The sequence below is a fragment of the Chenopodium album genome, chromosome 4 (genome assembly GCF_948465745.1).
Source record: "Chenopodium album chromosome 4, dcCheAlbu1.1, whole genome shotgun sequence".
Classification (NCBI taxonomy): domain Eukaryota; kingdom Viridiplantae; phylum Streptophyta; class Magnoliopsida; order Caryophyllales; family Amaranthaceae; genus Chenopodium; species Chenopodium album.
Genome location: NC_137837.1, coordinates 58,567,661 through 58,585,961, shown reverse-complemented (window position 1 = coordinate 58,585,961; position 18,301 = coordinate 58,567,661). Strand labels below are relative to the sequence as shown.

The window sequence follows — 18,301 nt, the reverse complement described above, 5'->3', positions numbered from 1 at the left end:
GAAAAACTCAGCTCAAAATAAACAATGAAATCAAAATAAACAAAAAAAATACAAATATAATTAGAAAATTACCTCAATGAATGAAAAAACCTGAAGAATACGATGTAATAAAAGATCAAAATCGAAAAATCTAGGCTAAAAATTCGCAAAGTCGAAGAACTCAAATCCACGGCGGAGAAATCGATGTTAGAGAGAGAAAATGTGGACGCGTAGAGAGAGAAATAAAGGAGGTCATTCATTTTGGCAAAATTACCAAAATGCCATTACTGAAATGAAAAACGCGGGTAGGATGTCAGCCATTGGATCAAGGAAGATCAACGCACCAGATTAGTTCCTAGTTCCTAGTTCCTATTCTATGCTTAGGTTCTCACATGATCCCATTTCTATATATATATATATATATATATATATATATATATATAATTTTTTTGAAGAAATTATATTATATATTTCTAACATCCGAGTATTAGCTAGGTTGTTTTATGTAATGATATTGAACACTTGGTGAGTTAATAAAATGTACTAAGCTGCATTTTCCGTTAAAAAGGTTGTTTTGTTAGGAATTATGATAGGATATACTTTTTTAATTAATAGGTATTTTAATAATTCTTATAAGGAAATAAAAAAAATGCAAACCCACCATCCCAAATTTTAAGGATAAAAAATTGAATAAAAATAAAACACCTAATAATAATGAACTTCTAATTTTTGTCATAAAAAATTGTAACAATCATACTTTTTTTTGAAACCTGTAACAATCATACTAATTTATTTTTGACGGGATAACAATTAAATTCTAATTTTTTTCCAAAAAAAAACAAAAAACAATGATTTTCTTATTTAAAAACAAAATGACAATGAACTAATAATTTAAATGATAAAAATTTTGCATATAATCTCCCTAATTTCAAATACTTCATGGTAAATGCTTCTAGTTAGAATCATTTTCCTTCAGAAGCACAACCCTTAATTTGGAATCATTTTTGTGGCTTAAAAAAATCTTCATGAAATAATTTATACGGTTCGTCCAAATTTCAGATTCCTATAACATATAAATTGTTTGTTATCATCAAATGTGAGCAACAACCGTCAATTTAATTGTTTCACATTCATGAAGTTTTGTTGCTTCAACGTATATTAGCATGTAAATTCCACTCTAAACATCATTATATGCATCCGTATAAAAATAAGGATATAAAAAAAATTGTTTTTATATGTATTTTTCTTAAAATTTTAAAAAATTCATATTATGTATTTATACATATTTAAAAACTAATTGTGATATTTTATTTAAGGATTAGAATATATTCTCAGATTAACATAATTGTAACAACTAAATTTAATAATATGTTATAATATCTTTTCCTAAAAAAACGCATCATAATCTTTGTAGAAAATATTGAGTGTTAAACGTATAAGGAGTAGGGATTATTTGTTTCCCTAAAAAACGTATGTAATAAAGGATTTTTGTAAAAAAAAAAATAATTAAAATAATATTATTCATCTTCAACCTTAACATTTAACAATGGCGCATTGCTATTAAAAAAAAAGGGTGGGTGAAGCTACAATAAGAGATTATGAACGAAGTTTTCCATTGATTTTGTACTCCATGAATAAAAGGAAAAATGATTAAATGAAGCCAAAATTTTGATTATATAATTATCAATTTAATTGTGAAATTAAACAAAATATAAATATTTAATTAATTTGAACCAGAAGAATGAATGTTGTAGGTATGAAACAAAAATTGGTGAAGCAAAAATTGGAGGGCCTGTTCAGAGTAGATGGATGTATCCTATTGAAAGGTATGAAACATTTCTTTTGTTTTTATTTTGATAATTAGCACATTTTATATGACTTTGCCTCACTTTATTTTATATGTTTATAATTTTATGCAGATTTCTAGGGAAGTTGAAAGATTATGTTCTTAATAAAGCTCGGCCATAGGGTAGTATTGCAGAAGGATATATTCTCGAAGAATGTTTATTTTTTTGCTCAAAGTATTTGCATAATGTTGAGACTAAATCTAATCAACAAGAACGAAATTCTGATAGTGTTAGTGATGATTATGAGGGTCTTTCAATATTTGCACCGTCTGGCGTTCCACTTGGAAAAAAAAAATCAAAGTGTCTTACACAAGAAGAGTGGGAAAAAGCTCAAAATTATGTTTTGAAAATTTGTGATGAGATCCAACCTTTCCAAAGGTAATTTTTTTTTTTCTCTTACGTTACTAATTTTATGAAATTAGTGACTATTATTTTAATGCAATAGCTAACGACAAAAATCATACATTTTATGTAGAGAATATGAACAAGGGCAGAATGAGAACGAGTTTTCAGAATGGTTTCGTGAGTGTGTATGTTTTTTATTCAACGTCTATTCCTCTTATATTATATATTCAATAGATTAGATATGAATTTTTCATTGTATAATTTTTTGTTGATATCCTATTTATAGGTGAACAGTTTGCCGGACAAACATAGTCAGGTGGCAAAAGACTTGTGATCATTATCTTTTGGTCCTTTGATGGGTGTGGAGCGTTACAATGGATAACTTGCTAATGGTTTTCGATTTCATATAAAGGCACTTGAAGAAAGGCGGACAAATCAAATAGTGGAAAAATTAGTTGAAGGAGCTTCAGATGAAGGAAATTTAGACTATTATGGTGTTTTAACTGAAATTATTTTTTTGCAATATTTAGATGGTAAACGGGTGGTCTTATTTAATTCTCACTGGTGGGATGTTAGTAATTTTGGAAAAGGCATTAAATTTGAGAAGCATAACATTGTGAGTGTAAATACAAAGAGAAAGTTGCAAACTCATGAGCCCTTTGTTCTTGCATGTCAAGCGCAACAAGTATTTTATGTTCGAGATGGTTTTGATCCAAATTGGCTTGTTACTATTAGAACACAAGCGCGACATAGCTATGATGTATCATATGAATGCACTTTGAATCAAGATAACCAGGAAGATGATTTAGATGCTTGTCAACAAGATGAAATAAGGACTCTAACTATGCCATCTAGAGAAGAGGATGGAGATATAGTTCAAATTGATGATAAAACGCGTGATGATATTGAAGAACTTGTTATTGAAGCTACTAAGGATTATGAGCCTAAAGATGAATATGAATTGTTCAATGATGATTTTGAAGATGAGTATGATGAGTTAGAGGATGAGATTGATGCTGTAAAATAGTGAAAGTGATGTTGATTGTGATAGTATTGGTAGTGATAGTGATGATAGTGACTCTTAATGACTAATGCCATGGTTATTTAAATGTGCTAATTGTTATGTTTCTCTTGTTGTAAGAGATTGTTTATGAAGTTTATATAATTGTAGTGCTTGCACATTTGCTTCCTAGTGGTTTAATATTTTTTGTTATTTTATATAATTACTATGACAATATTAAGTTACAGCTGTAACACATGGGGTATAACTATAATGATTGTTTTCATTTTATCTAGTTATGGGCAGAACAAAATATTTTCCTACTTCTTCAACTAGGAACTCTCAAGATAATACCCATATTGGAGATAATGAAGAGGATCAAGTGGTGATGGCTGCTAATACATGTAAGTACCTTTATTTTTGTAAATTACTATTATTATTAAAGCTATACTAAGTATGAGTATTTATGCATGTATATGGTTTTTTTTTATTTTTTTATTTATTTATTTTTATTTTTTATTTATGGAAAGCTACTACATTGGATTCTACTTCAAGAATAAATGAAAATACAGCTAGTGTTGAGGGTTTTATTGAACTTCAAGAACTTGTTGAACCATTTAGTGAGGATGATGAAGAAGCCAACGATAATGACCTGAGGAGTGTCCAGATGGTGGCTACACAAACTTCTAAGGCGGTTGTTGAAGCATGTATGTAGTCACTTTATAAAAGTGTATGTTGTTGATTTTATATGTGATACCATTCTTTCAAGTTGATATATACTAATTTTACTTAGCTTTTAAAGCTCAACATGGTCGTCCAGCAAAGAAAAAAATAGGGAATGTTTGCTGTAGAAAACTCATAAATCTAATGCCAGGAGAGAACTACATGTGACATTTGATAAGGATTGTCGCCGGATTGGTGAGAATTCTTCTATACTTACATATTTTTTGGGTCAAACCTTTCGAAATTGTACTTGTTGTCCTTTGAGAGTTCCAGAGTGGAAGAACATTCAAGACCATTATATTGATTTTGCATGGAATGTTGTGCTGGAATAAATTATTTTCAACCTTATTATTTAAAGGTATATATGTATGTATATATTAAAGATGATTCTAACTTATTTTTTCATCACCTAATACCTAGGAGAAGTTCACAATGGATCAACCAGAAATGCGGAAAGAGTTCATTCTCTGGCATATGAATGCACTATATCGTGACTAAAGGAGGAAATTAAAAGCTATATACTACGACGATCCTGAATTGATTAACCAAGTACAGAGGGAAAAAAAAGCCAAAAAATGTTGTAAAAAGAGATTGGTTATACTTGTGTAAACTTTGGCACTCACCAGATTTCAAGGTAACTCGTTAGTGTTATTACTATACATTTCAGTTCTTATCTTGTATTATTATATGACAATTAAATACAAAGTACATTTCTTGTTATAGAAGCTAAGTCAAAGGAATAGAAATAATAGATCTGGATTGAAGAATCCTCACTACTCAAGAACAAAGAGCTTTGCTCGAATTCCTGATGAATTAGTACGTATTATACAACTACATGTTTGATTTTTGTCTGATCATACTTTAGAAGTTACAAAATAACAAATTATCTTTATTGCAGAGAAAGAAACTTAATCGAGAACCTACTCGCGCTGAAATTTTGATTGCATCGCGACAAAGAACATCAAGTAAACCTGTTGATCCTGTGAAGTTTGCTGAAAACCAGGAAATTGTGGTATGGGTAATAAATTGTGAACTCTTATATTTTAAAATGGATTTTATGATAATGTTAATGATTTTTTAATCCACTTGATTGTCCACTTAAATGCAGTCAAAGTTGAAAAACTCCATACAAGAGAGAGAAGATGGTCATAATAATATGACTGATGAACAAATTTTTAAGGAAATACTTGGTGAAGAAAAACATGGATATCTGCGTGCTTATGGAAGAAATAAAAGCATTGCAGATCATTTTAAAGAGAAACCAAGTCGTATCGATCTTGCTAATCAGGTTATAGAGATTGAGAAAAAAGCTGACGAAAGAGTTGAAGAAGTTAAAAAGGCCATGGAAGAAAAAATAGAGGAAAAATTAGCTGAACGTGATCAAATGTGGGATGAAAGGTTCAAGAAGCTGTGTGAGAAGCTTGGAGCACCATCAGCAAATGATGATCATTAAGACAACTTAATTTGATCACTAGTAAGTTTTTTTTACCAATATTTAATTACATATCTTTTACTTTTAAGGTTTATATGTTCACTTCTTGAGGATACTCCTCCAACCAGACCTGCATCTCACCAAAATTAAAACTAAGTTTTGCAAGATCATGTGCAACTGTATTTCCCTCCCTTTTTACAAAAGAAAAAGAAAACATTCTCACACAACCTGGCAAGTCTACGAATATCACTAAGAATATGGCCAAACTCCGTAGGCGTAATGAGACCTTTCTTGAGATGGTGGAAGAGCTTCAAATTGTCAGATTCAAGCACAATCTTCTAAATCTAGCCTCCATGGCAGTAGTCAATGAAAACCTCATAGCTATTGCTTCACCCACATCAATTGGAAGGCTTCCCTGTAATTTTGTGCACATAGCAAAGAGAACATCACCGGCAGCGTCCCTAGCAACACCGCCAAGTCCATTAAAAAAGGCCACATCCGAATTTATCTTCACATTTCCTAGAATAGGAGCTTTCCGGCGAGAATTAAGCTTTTCACGACCTCCATAGAAGAGTTAGGGAGGTTGTTTTGAAGGCAAGTAGTGTTGTTGGGGATTTCAACTTTTAAGGTTTCTATGGAACACTAGTAATTGAAATATTTTACAGTTTTAACCCTTTTTTTTTGTAGGGATGACTATGTCAAGAACTTAGGAACTTACTGCTTCACCAGATTAGATGATGTAGGGGATATAAAAGGCCATTGAATTAACAATATTTTTTGAGACATTATTGACAAATGATATTTTTTGTAAAGCATGACTTTATAAACTAGTGATGGTATGATGTAATTTTTTTGGGATTTTAATTATTTGGTATCAATGTTAACAAGTATAAGTTAATGTTATTTTTACTTGTTTAATTTTATATCTTATAAATATAATATAATATAATATAAGTATTATATCTCTACCACAATTCTCATACAAAATGTGTCTGTTAAACTAGTTGGGCATTACAGATTTTTTGGCTACTAATTTCCATGGCTAAGGTTGTGTCAAGGATTTTTATTTAGCCACAAGACGTGTTATGGCTATGTAAATTGTTTGAGGTATGAAATGTTGTGGCAATGTCACGTGATAGACATAAATTTACCTGTAGCTAATGTAGTCTTTTATTATTTATTTTTTTGTTTGCCATAGGACTGCTTATGGCTAATGTAATATATTAGCCATCATTTTACTTGTGCTCAGTAGGCTATTAGCCACAAGATAACTCGTGGCTAATTGTTACTTTATCCACAGGAGAACTCATGGCTAAGTGGTAAATTGGCGACGGGAAAAACCATGGCAGTAGTTCATGCATATGCCATGGGAGTTAATATACCCGTGGATAGAAAGCTAGCCTCAGGGTTTTGTGCCACAGTAGACCACGACCAAAATACCCGTGGCTAATTACTTGTGCCATGGGAAATTTGAAGGCTAGCCACTGGTATACCTATGGCACAAGAAGGTAAATGTTGTAGTGATTGCACACGACAAAGACATAATTCCTTCAGGTAGTGCTATTCAAACTTTTTAAATTTGGATAGATTTTTAAATGAAATTTTTTAGCAAGTAGTTGTTGACAAAATGACCTATTAGGTGGGTAGTTCTTGACATTTTTTACTCATTATTATAATTTGATTTGACTAACAAATTGCTTCCAATGTTAATGTTGATTCTATTGTTATTTATTGATCTCAATATTGCATGTTTAAAGGGAATATGTAATAGAAAATCACGCCTAATAAGATAAATTGGATGACCGTTTAGGTTCCTTTTTAATCTTATTGTTAATTAAAGTGATCACGATGCTATAGAATTATGTGTTGCATTAACATTAAACTAATTTAGCATAATATTAGTTTGGAGCAAATTGAATCTTTGTTTGTATGCTTTTAAAATCGCAGGAATTACTTTTCGCTACAAGAATCAAGTAGGTGTGACTCCATGACTCACTTTGTACCATCATCCCCGATCCTCCTTTCGTGGTTCCGAGCCATATGGAGTAAGTAATCTCATGGATTATGAATGGGGTGTAACCTTCACGGGTCAATCATTGTTGGTTTTCGTTGTCCCTTAATCGTGGTTGCCTTAAATGATTTGTGAACGATTTACAAATTACTTAAAAACTTGTTGGCAGCTCTCTACTTTCCTTGTCCCTAATCTTATATGTTAATTCCCACTTCCTATGAGTGTCAATCATATTCACAACATGCTTAACATAGGCGCGCTTCGAACGACGCTTCAATATGGTTGTGAGTTCAGTGGAAATATCTCATCTGTCTCATTAAAATTGCACACTCTAATCAACCTTTCTTTTAGCTCCTCCATATTTCTTGTGTCTCACCGTGGCTTCTCTAATCAACCTTTCCTCTCTATTCTTCATAGCTAGATTAAAATGTAAGCCAATTGTCCTTGTCTCCTCAATTCCAAAAAAAAAAAAAAAAAAAAAAAAAAAAAAAAAAAAAAAAATTTCGTCTTCTAAACAATGGCTACATTTGTTGCAAACTATTATCGTCAGTTTCTACTCTATCTCTCTGGATTGGATGCTTATATAACATCCTAATTAATTTTGGCAACAATACTACATCTTGTTTCAATGAGACATTAATCACTTCATTTACAAGGTCCATGAAATTTGTCTCATCTATCTATATCTCTAAACCTTGTATCAAATTTCTTGCCATTATACTACATAACAACACTATTGCATCCATTCCTCTATCCTAAGAATATAACAATACAAACAAACACAAATTAACCATCAATCACTAAAACTTAAAACAAACAAGACACAAACTGACATTACACACATTCAACACTCACATACACCCATAGCAAACACTCTTAAGCACATTATAGTAGCATAAAAGAAATAAATCAAGAAAAAAGGCAAAAAAATACAAAACATATTATAGACACCTAAAAATGTCCCCCCAAAACCAAACCCGATGATGAACAACCTTTCACCGCCATTATTGGTTGGGTTGATTATTTAATCTTGGAGTGCTTAAATCCATATTCAATCCCAATAGATTTCATAAAACAACTCAATTCCTAGCCCATTTCCCCAAACCATAACTTATTTTCCTCTTTTCGTGCCTTTAAACCCAAAAAATTCATTTTGTGTCCCTTAAAATCATTCATTTCAAGTCCTTTTTATGGAAACATTTAGACCAGTTTATTTTGGTCCATAATCTGGATCCTATTATTAGGTAGTTGGATAGGGCTTAAAAAGATCTTTCCAAAGATATATTATAAGCCCAAATTCGAGTTATAACGAATAAGTTATGGCCAAAATACTAAACCGAGCCTAAAACAAACATAAGCCCACCTTACCTACGACCCAATGACCATGTAGAGGGTCCAAAGGATTTATTCCCATTTCCAAACCAATTAGGTTTAATTGGAAGATTCTATAAGTTTCTAAAAGATCTTGATTATCCTTTATGAAAAGATAAGATTAAAAAGTTTGAAATTGAATAAAACTTTTCTTTTTTAAAGTCCTACTTCTATTCGAATTGAAAGACGGTCAAAGATAGTCAGATATTAGTTTTGTGCCTCATATTTTTTATCCAAATCTTAGATGGTTGGATAGACCTTAAAATTATCTTTCTAATGATATATTATAATATTAATTCTGAGCTATAACGAAAAAAATATGATTGAAATACCAAACTCTATCCAAAATTGACACCGTCCCACTATTTCAGCCATATATTTTATTCTACAAAAGGTTTTAAAACTAGACTTCAAGAGTTTTCTAACGACATATTATTTATATTATTCTAATTTCTGGATAAAAAGATGTGATAAAAACAAAAACCACAAAAATTGCTGCCTATCGCAAGAGTTTTATTCCGATTCAAATTTGGATTTTATCTTAAGTACTCGACCTTTATTTTTTCTTTATAAATAGAGGTGATATCACCCCTTTATCAATCATTAACAAGCTTTATCAAAAAATCACTCTTCTCCCTCTTTAGTCTAAATACTAGTCACCCTATTATATATATATATATATATATATATATATATATATATATATATATATATATATATATATATATATATATATATATATATATATATATATATATATATATTCCCCGTCCCACGGTCATAATTGTGTTTATTTGAGCTCTGCGGAGCTATTTTTAAACTAATATACGTTTTCTAGTGTTTTTGTAGGTTTGGTATCATTTTATATGAATTTGCAGATTTGTTACAATTCCAGAGCTTATAAGACCACAACAAAGATATTGGAGTTTGATCGTATTTTATGACCGTATATTTAAAGCCCAAGACTGAGTTAACGAAATTTAGTTCGGTGATTAAGGGCTCGATTAAGTAAAGAGGTCCAATGTTCCTGCAAGAAATACGAACCAATCTAATTTAGAATTTGGACTCAAGTTAACAAGGTCCAACTCTGAAACCCAATTCTCATAAGAAAAGCCCAGTTCGTTGCCTAGTTAATCGGGCGGGCAATATCTGATCGGGAGAGCTCATTCCATCCACCGAATCTGTTGTAATTTTTTTTTTTTTTTTGACAACAGCAGAAACAAAAACAATACAAAAGGAAAAATCTAAAAAAACATCAAAAATTGCCGAGGTTGAAAAGTTGCTTGCATTGGCCCGACATTGATTAGCGATTTGGTGGGGAAGATTAACTTCTGTTCTATCAACTTTAAGGACGATGCAATGTTGAAAGGTGCTACCAATCTTGATAATTTCTTTCATAGTTCAAAGGTGATGAATCTCCGAGGGCCTCTTTTTCCTCAAAGTTGTGACTAATAGAGCATAATCAGTTAAAATTTTAATAGAAGTATACCCATTCTCACTAGCCCATCTTAAAGCAAAGAGGCATGCCCAAAACTCAGCCTGTAAGGCTGAAGAAGCAATTCCAGAAGAGCCTCCAGCTGCCCTTTCACCCAGTTGATGAAGCTCTATTGTCCAGCCAACCCCATAGTGCTTACTTTGTTTGTGCCAAGATCCATCAACTCTAATAGTGGTTAGAACTATGGAGTCGTTAAAAAGTAGGGCGTGATACAGACGTCCAAGCGTGGCTTGTAAAAAACCTGGGGGAGGAATAGTGGGAATATCTATAATGGAAACAAGTTCGTGACATCTAGTGTCTATCTTGGTAAAATCATGTAACAACTTAGAAGCCTCTGTGAGATTTCTAAAGAGACATCTCAGATAGCCATTATCATTCTGAAAGACGCGCTTGTTCCTTGTCAACCATATAGCCCATAAAGTAACCACAAAGGTTTGAATACGATGGCTACGTATTCCATCCTGACTATAGAAGAGCAGGATATGACTTCGGATCCATTCCTGAAGGGAAGTGGGCCCGGTAGGTTTTGTGCAGTTCGGTATTTGGCAATTATCCCAAGCATACCGAGCTATAGAACACTCAAGGAATAGGTGAAAAACATTCTCCTCTTTTTCACCACAATAGTCACATAAGGTATCAATGAAAATTTCCCTAGAACGAAGATTGGTTTTGACGAGGAGCCCATTGACAGCCAGTTTCCATAAAAAAATACGCAATTTGGGTGGGATCTCCAGATGCCATAAAATTCTGAAAAAATCAAGATCTTCCTTTATATAGGAGGACTTAGACCGACCAGCTATGTTAGCAAGAAAGGCATAACCTGTTTTAACCGTATAAGCGCCTGCTTTATGCCAAGGTCAATACAGGAAGTCTTCTTCTTCCTCATACGGAAGGTCGATAGTTAAGATTTCCTGTGCACTATCCCACTCAAAACGTTCTCGGATAAGCCCCACATTCCAGGAGCGAAGAGGGGTAATAAAATCCTTGACCTTCCATGAAGCACTCTGTCTTAGGTTTTGGTTAGAATTAACAACAGGAATTTTATTGTTAACCCAGGGGGAGTTAGAGGCTAGAACACTGTCCCTGGAACCAATTTTCCACGCAAAACCTTTTCTCATCCTCACCGAGAGAGAATGCATAGTCTTCCTAACCCAGGAAAAAGAAGTCGGAGGAGGCTTTCGCAAGTCAGAAGTCGGACATAGGATACAATCAGACTTTGCATTATAGACCCGAGCAGCCAGCAGTTGGGGGTTTGTATGCATTTTGAGGATATTCTTAAATAAAAGGGAATCATTATAAATACCCGTAGCACGGATGCCAAGACCCCCCATGCCTTTTGGAAGCCAAATTTGATGCCTGTTTACCCAGTGAATGCCTTTTTCTCCACTTTTGGCCCACCAAAATCTAGTGAAGAGAGAATCAAGTTTGTTGGAGATGGAAATCGGGAGCTTGCAAGATTTTATAACATGGGCCACCATACCCAAAAGAACAGAGTTAATAAGGACGATTTTGGCACTATCCGAGAGCTTGTAGTGTGCCCAAGAGATTATTTTCTTTTTAACGCGTTCAACAAGCTCAACAAACAAAGGCCCTTTCCTTCCAGATATGTCTATAGGAACTCCCAAATGCTTACCCATGTTCTCAGTAATAGGAACTCGAAGGGTGGATTTATACAAGTCTGCCATCTCTGGAGAAACCGAAGGGCTAAATTTAACGAAAGATTTAGCAAAATTAATCTGTTGACCAGAAGCTTTCCCAAATCTAGCAAGGACATCAGCTATTGTTTCGCAGGAATCTTGAGAACATTTAAAGAAAAACATAGCATCATCCGCAAAAAATAAATGAGAGAATGAGGGGGCTCGTCTGGAGATTTTAATACCAATAAGACAATTTATGTCTTCAGCCAACAATAACATTCGGGACAAAACGTCCATACAAAATAAAAATAAATATGGAGATAGAGGGTCACCTTGTCTGTGACCACAAGTGGGGGTGAAAGAATCAGAAGTCCTCCCATTAATAAGAGCTTTGAAAGTTACTGTGGAAATGCACTGAGAGATCCATTGGATCCAAACTGGAGGGAACCCATAAGCTTGAAGAACCTTAAGCAGAAAAAGCCAATTAACCCTGTCATAAGCCTTTGACATATCAACCTTCAAAGCCGCAAAATGAGATACCCGACTTCTGGAGTTGATGAAGTGTAATAATTCCTGATACATGAAGGTGTTATCCTCCATGTGTCGACCTGGAATGAAGGCATGTTGAAAGTCCGTGATCAAAAGAGGAAGAATTGGCTTAAGCCTAAAGACAAGACATTTGGCAATACACTTGTAAATGGTATTGCAAAGACTTATTGGCCTGAATTGGGAGGCCAATTCCGGAGTATCCAGCTTAGGGATCATGACCAAAAGAGTTGAGTTCAACTCTTGCAGGAGAAAACCCGTAGCAAAAAAATGTTGGACACTCTTAGTCACTGTAATACCCACTGTTTCCCAGTTCGAATGAAAGAATTAAGAGATACAACCATCAGGTGCCGGAGATTTAGAACCTTTCAAATAAAAAATGTTCGTCCGAATTTCTTCGGCCGTAAAAGGCAGGCATAAAGCTTCACATTGTGCAGAAGAGAGAGGTGGGAAGTAAAGTTGACGGAGCACCAAATCAATATGATCTGCTTGAGCGGGATCAACAAGAGGGTCGAACACATCTTTTAAAGAGTTCACAATGAGATTGGAAACTTGTGAGTGGCCCTCTACCTACAAGTTTTCCTCCGTTCGAAGAGTGATAATTTCATTTTTTGCCTTTCTCAGTTTAACCTTAATGAAAAGATGTTTATAAGGGATATCTCCATCCTTTAACCAATCACACTTCACCCGTTGTCGTCAATATTGAAAATCCAATCTGCATTGAGGCATGAAGGAATTCACACAATCAAGGTAGGTGTAGGCATTAGTAATAGAAGAAACATTCTTACCGAGAGTGTCTAATTCGTTTGAGATCTCCCTCCAATTAATGCCCCATAATTTCTTATGGTTCAGGCACCATTTTTGAAGAACATTTCGAATTTTCCTCAACTTTCGAACTAAATAAAAAGGATAGGAGCCACGAACGTTATTCACTTTCCATTCTGTGTCGATGATATGTTGGATATAAGCAGCAGGAGGGGGGTTAGCACCAACAAATCTTCCAATAGCACACTGATTGTAGTTGATAGGCCCTATAAAGGAAAAATTAGGTGGTGGTTCAGCAACACCACCCATTCGAAGAGATTTGTTTGAGCGAGATTTATCCCTATGATTAGGGTGTCTATATGGAGGAGAGGAAGCCATATAGAAGAAAAAGAGAAGAGGAAGAAGAGCAGATTGGTGAAGAATATCAAGAAATTGGGAGCAATTTATTAGAGCCTTGGCTAGATAAATAGATTTGCATGCAGGCCAAGTGGCAGTAAAAAGAGTTTGAATAGTTTAACTTGTTTGAATTAATGCAATGATTTGTAAAATTTGCTGACAGGAGATGAGAATGGAAGAGTGAAAATTCAGATTATCTGTGATTGGTGGTGCGAAAAAAAAAGAGAAGGAGAAGAGTTTTGCAAATCATAAGACTTACAAGAGGGAAGAACTAGAAGGTGATTGGTTGCATGGGGTAGAAGAGAACAAAGTAGTATTCAATATTCAATTGAAGAACAAAAAACCCACAAGTTTAGTGGGAGAAGCTCTCAGCTAGAGAGAGAACTTTTTACTCTGTTGTAATTTTGTGGGTTATAAAACCCGTAAATTGGGGAACAAAGTGACAGCTTTTATTTTCTTCTTGGTTTAGAATTCTTCCCGCAGCTTTTAGATTAGTTGATGAATTTTGCTAGCTTTTAGAATATTTTTCTTATATTCATAACTTAGAATTAATTTCCTTAGTTTACAGTTGAATTTTATGTTTATATTTTCCAGTTTTCTTTCAGTTTGCTTTGTTATTTCAAGTATTGGATTATTCCCACAAAGTTCAGATTTTGGTCAGTTCGGTAGTAAATTCCTCATCTTTATTACGCTCATGTTTATTTTATGCTTATTTTAATTGCTTTCTTATTATGCTTTATTGCTTATTGTTTTAATTATGTTGTTTTATTACTTTGATTAGTTTAATTTTAATTATGCACGAGTAGTTTAATTCTAAGATTTGTGGTGATCCATAAATAATATGAATGGTAATTTATTATTTTTATTGATTGTTAATGCTTGATTATTTTCCTATTGATTGATTTAACGCTATGCAATTAGATTAGCCTGATTTAATTGTATGAGTTTTGCAATATTGATTCGAGATTCGAGAGATGAAAATTGATGTTTAGGCTTAGTTTCAATAGGCAGATTAATTTATAAATGGATGTTTTCTGGTCTCTGGTTTTTGGATTGTTGTTGTCGCTGTTTTGTTTTTGTTGCTTTTGCTGATTTCTGTACTGCTGCTGCTGTTGTTACTGTTTTCTATTCCTGTTGCTGAAATCAGTTGTTGTTGCTGAATTCTATTACTGCTGCTGACTGCTCTGCTGTGCTGTCTGCTCTGTTGCTGTTCTGGTCAGCAGCTGCTGTTGCTGAGTACTGTGTTGCTGTTGCTGAAATCAGCTGTTGTTGCTGAGTTCTGTTGCTGTTCTGGTCAGCAGCTGTTGTTGCTGAGTTCTGTGTTGCTGTTGCTGACTACTCTGCTTTGCTGTTGCTGCTCTGTTGCTATCTGGTCAGCAGATGCTGTTGCTGGTTCTGATGTTGTTGACTTGTTGCTGTCTTTGTTGCTGTTGCTGTAATTAACTGTTGTTGCTGGTTTCAGCTGTTGTTGCTGGCTGCTGTTCTGCTGGATGCAGTTGCTGAAGTCTGCTTCTGTTCTGTTGCTGGTTCTGGCTGCTGTTCTGTTTTTGGTGCAGTTGCTGGTCTGGCTTGTTGGTTTTGATGGTTTTAGGTCAGCACTTTGTTGTGGTGCCTAGCTTGACTGTTTCTCTTTCACTGCTGTTATACCTTCTTTTGTCTAGCCTTGCTGTTCTTGCAGCTGAGTCTAGGTGGAGGTTTTCTTTTTTACAGTCTGCATGAGTGGGGTTTTTGCTTGTAGGAATGGCTTGCTCTATGGTTGTTCTATGTTCCCGGGCTTAGTCTCCAGAACCCTTCCTAGAAGGTGGCTGGAAACTTGAGCTCCGGTTGTTCTTTTCTTTTTCTCCTGAACCCTTCCTAGAATGTGGCAGGAGATTGAGCTTGAACTGTTTGGTGGTTGGTTAGCCTGTTTCTTTTTCAGGTCTTGTGGGTTTGGTGTTTGTTATAACTTAGCTCTTGTAAGTTGTAACTTTCCTTTTGGTAATAAAATTTCTCTTATTTTCCAAAAAAAAAAAAAAGTTTGGGAGGACATTTTTCACATATAAAGGGGTGGTTGGAGAGTGATCGAGTACTTCTTTTACTCGCCACATAAATGAGAGTTGAGTGTGTGAGCACTAGTCTTGAATTCTATATGCTCTTGTGGTTTGCTCTATTTGACACTTTTTAGCGAAGATTGGTAGTTGGATGGATATGATTGGTTGACTGTGATACATGTTTATCGGATTTACCTTGCATTGTATTTATTAAATTAAATTATTTTTGGGGTGAAGTGTTGATTTAGTTATTCATTTCTTTCCTTAGGGACAAGCAAAGGTTTAGCTTGGGGGAGTTTGATAAGTCTGTTATATATATATATATATATATATATATATATATATATATATATATATATATATATATATATATATATATATATATATATATATATATATATATATACATATATATATATATATATATATATATACATATATATATATATATACATATATATATATATATATTTTTATTCCCCATCCCAAGGTCATAATTGTGCTTATTTGAGCTCTGCGGAGCTATTTTTATTACTAATATACGTTTTCTAGTGTTTTGTAGGTTTGATATTATTTTATAGGAATTTGCAGATTTGTTACTGTAGACACCCATTTGTGTCTCCCCAAAATCAAACCCGGTGATGAATACCTTTCACGTCGAATCATAATCAAATGAAGTGAAAGTGTGGAAAGTCTAGTGTTGCAGTTAGTTTTAAATTCTTTTCTTTCTCTCTGTTTTCGAAAACCTATTTTATGAAAATAGCCAATACAATATAGTTTGTTCCATGATAAGGGTCCAATAATAGTGGAGTTGGATAGGGATTGAAAAGACCTTTCCAATGATATATTATAAGCCCAATTCTGATGAATAATGAGGAAGTTATGGCCAAAATACTAAACTGGCCCGGTTTAGTTTTTATATGCGGCCCAATGGTCTAGAGGTGCCTATTATTAATTATCATTCCTAAAGCTATTAGGATTGATTACAGTCTTCTAGAGTACTCTAGAATGTTCTTTTTAATCCTAATGGAGTTAGGATTGATAATTATGTTTCAAAGAGATTGAAATTGAATAAAACTACTCCTTTTAAGAATCCTTGTTTTGTACGAGATGAAATATGTTCAGATACTATTTTCATTCCTCATAATATTTATCCAAATTTTATATGTTTGGATATATCATGAAATTATCTTTCCAACGATATATTGTAGTATTAAATCCGAGCTATAACGAAAAAGATATGAATGAGATACGAAACTCTATCCAAAACCGATACTCTTCCACTATTTTGGCCATATATTTTTATCTACAAAATATTTTAATCTTATTCTTATTGGGTTGGAAATTAGACTTCAAGATCTTTCCAACGACATATTATATGTCTTATTTGGATCAAAAGATATGATAAAAACAAAATCCGCAAAAATTGTCCTACAGCGCCGAGCGATAGGCCTGTCGCAGGGCGACAGAGGCTATTGCGGCGACAGCATCGTGTTTTATTTCTCTTCGAACTCTGATATGTTTTTATCAATTTCAGACTATTTTATTATAAATAGGGTTCCTGGACCTCCGTTTTCAATAATCAATTCTCCATCTAATTCTCATCAAATCTCAATCTAATTATCATCAACTCTCATCAAGAATTTCTTAATTCTCTCTCTATCTCTTTCTAAACCAACTTTTCACAAACAAAATTCCGCATTCACAAGATCTAGACACACCTAGCATAATTCGAAGTTGACTTCTCCCTAGACGTGAAAGGTTTGATTTATGAGGGTTTGGTCCCAAATCTAGTATAAACTTTCTTAATCTTTATTTAATTTAATTCTTTGATTTTATCTTTTCCTTGAAGTTACTAACGTGTGTATTTTGTTATTAGAAAGAGATACGAGGCATCCAAGTAAGTACTTTAATTGTTTAATTGATATTATGATATAGAAATGATGTTTAGATTGTTATTTTGATTCCTAGTATCATGTTTAGGATGTTTTTCCTAGTATCATGTTAGGATGCTTTTCTTAGTATGATGTTTAGGGTGACAACAATAAGTTCCTAATATCAAGTATGATTGTGCTGATGCCTCCTATTTTCTTTATTAATAGCATGTTAGTATCATTTTAGGGTAAAGCTTTGATTTTTATATATTTAGTGACATGCTAGGTTTTGTTATTAATCTTGTTAGTATCATGCCTAGGGTCTTGCTATTATTATGCTTTAACATGATTATGATTATTTTAATTATGATTGTTTTTATGATTATTATAATTATGCTGCTTGATTATATTTATTGTTATTGCTTAATCACGCCTTTTATGCATGTTTAAAGGGAATTTGTACTTGTAATCACGCTTAATAAGATAATTAATAATCTTGTTAGGGTTAATATGATTATAATTCAAGTGATCTCCAATAACAGATTTGTTTGTGCATTAATATTCAACCAACATAGATTAAACAGATTTAGGGTAAACCTATTGATTGCATGTTAGTCAGAAAGCGCACATGAATACGAGAAGAATAAAGTAGAGACCTATTATTAGGGCAGGTTCTTTCTCTTTTAGATTGGATTTATACCTTCATCCCCAAACCTCCATTCTTGGTTCTAGACCTATTGGAGTTGACGATCTCTTGGATCGTTAAGGGGTGTAACCTTCACCTCGTGAACGGTTTACAAGTTTCTAAAACTTGTTGGCGACTCTTTTGCTCTAGCTTCCTTCCCTTTGG

The 18,301-nt window shown here is 33.5% G+C and overlaps 1 protein-coding gene and 1 long non-coding RNA gene across 2 annotated transcripts; one reads left to right on the top strand and one right to left on the bottom strand.

Annotated features, from left to right (window-relative positions):
- Window positions 1-4,144: 4,144 nt before the first annotated feature.
- Window positions 4,145-6,247, top strand: LOC145627028 (uncharacterized). Its single transcript, XR_014111276.1, has 3 exons — window positions 4,145-4,528; window positions 5,003-5,368; window positions 6,014-6,247. It is a non-coding gene; the product is annotated as an uncharacterized LOC145627028 (long non-coding RNA).
- Window positions 6,248-10,109: 3,862 nt separating this feature from the next.
- On the bottom strand, window positions 10,110-13,529 carry LOC145627964 (uncharacterized). Its single transcript, XM_081680305.1, has 3 exons — window positions 13,175-13,529; window positions 11,068-12,688; window positions 10,110-10,950 (listed from the first exon to the last, which is right to left on the bottom strand). The coding sequence occupies exons 1-3, from the start codon at window positions 13,527-13,529 to the stop codon at window positions 10,110-10,112; spliced, it is 2,817 nt and encodes a 938-aa protein (XP_081536431.1).
- Between the last annotated feature and the right edge of the window lie 4,772 nt (window positions 13,530-18,301).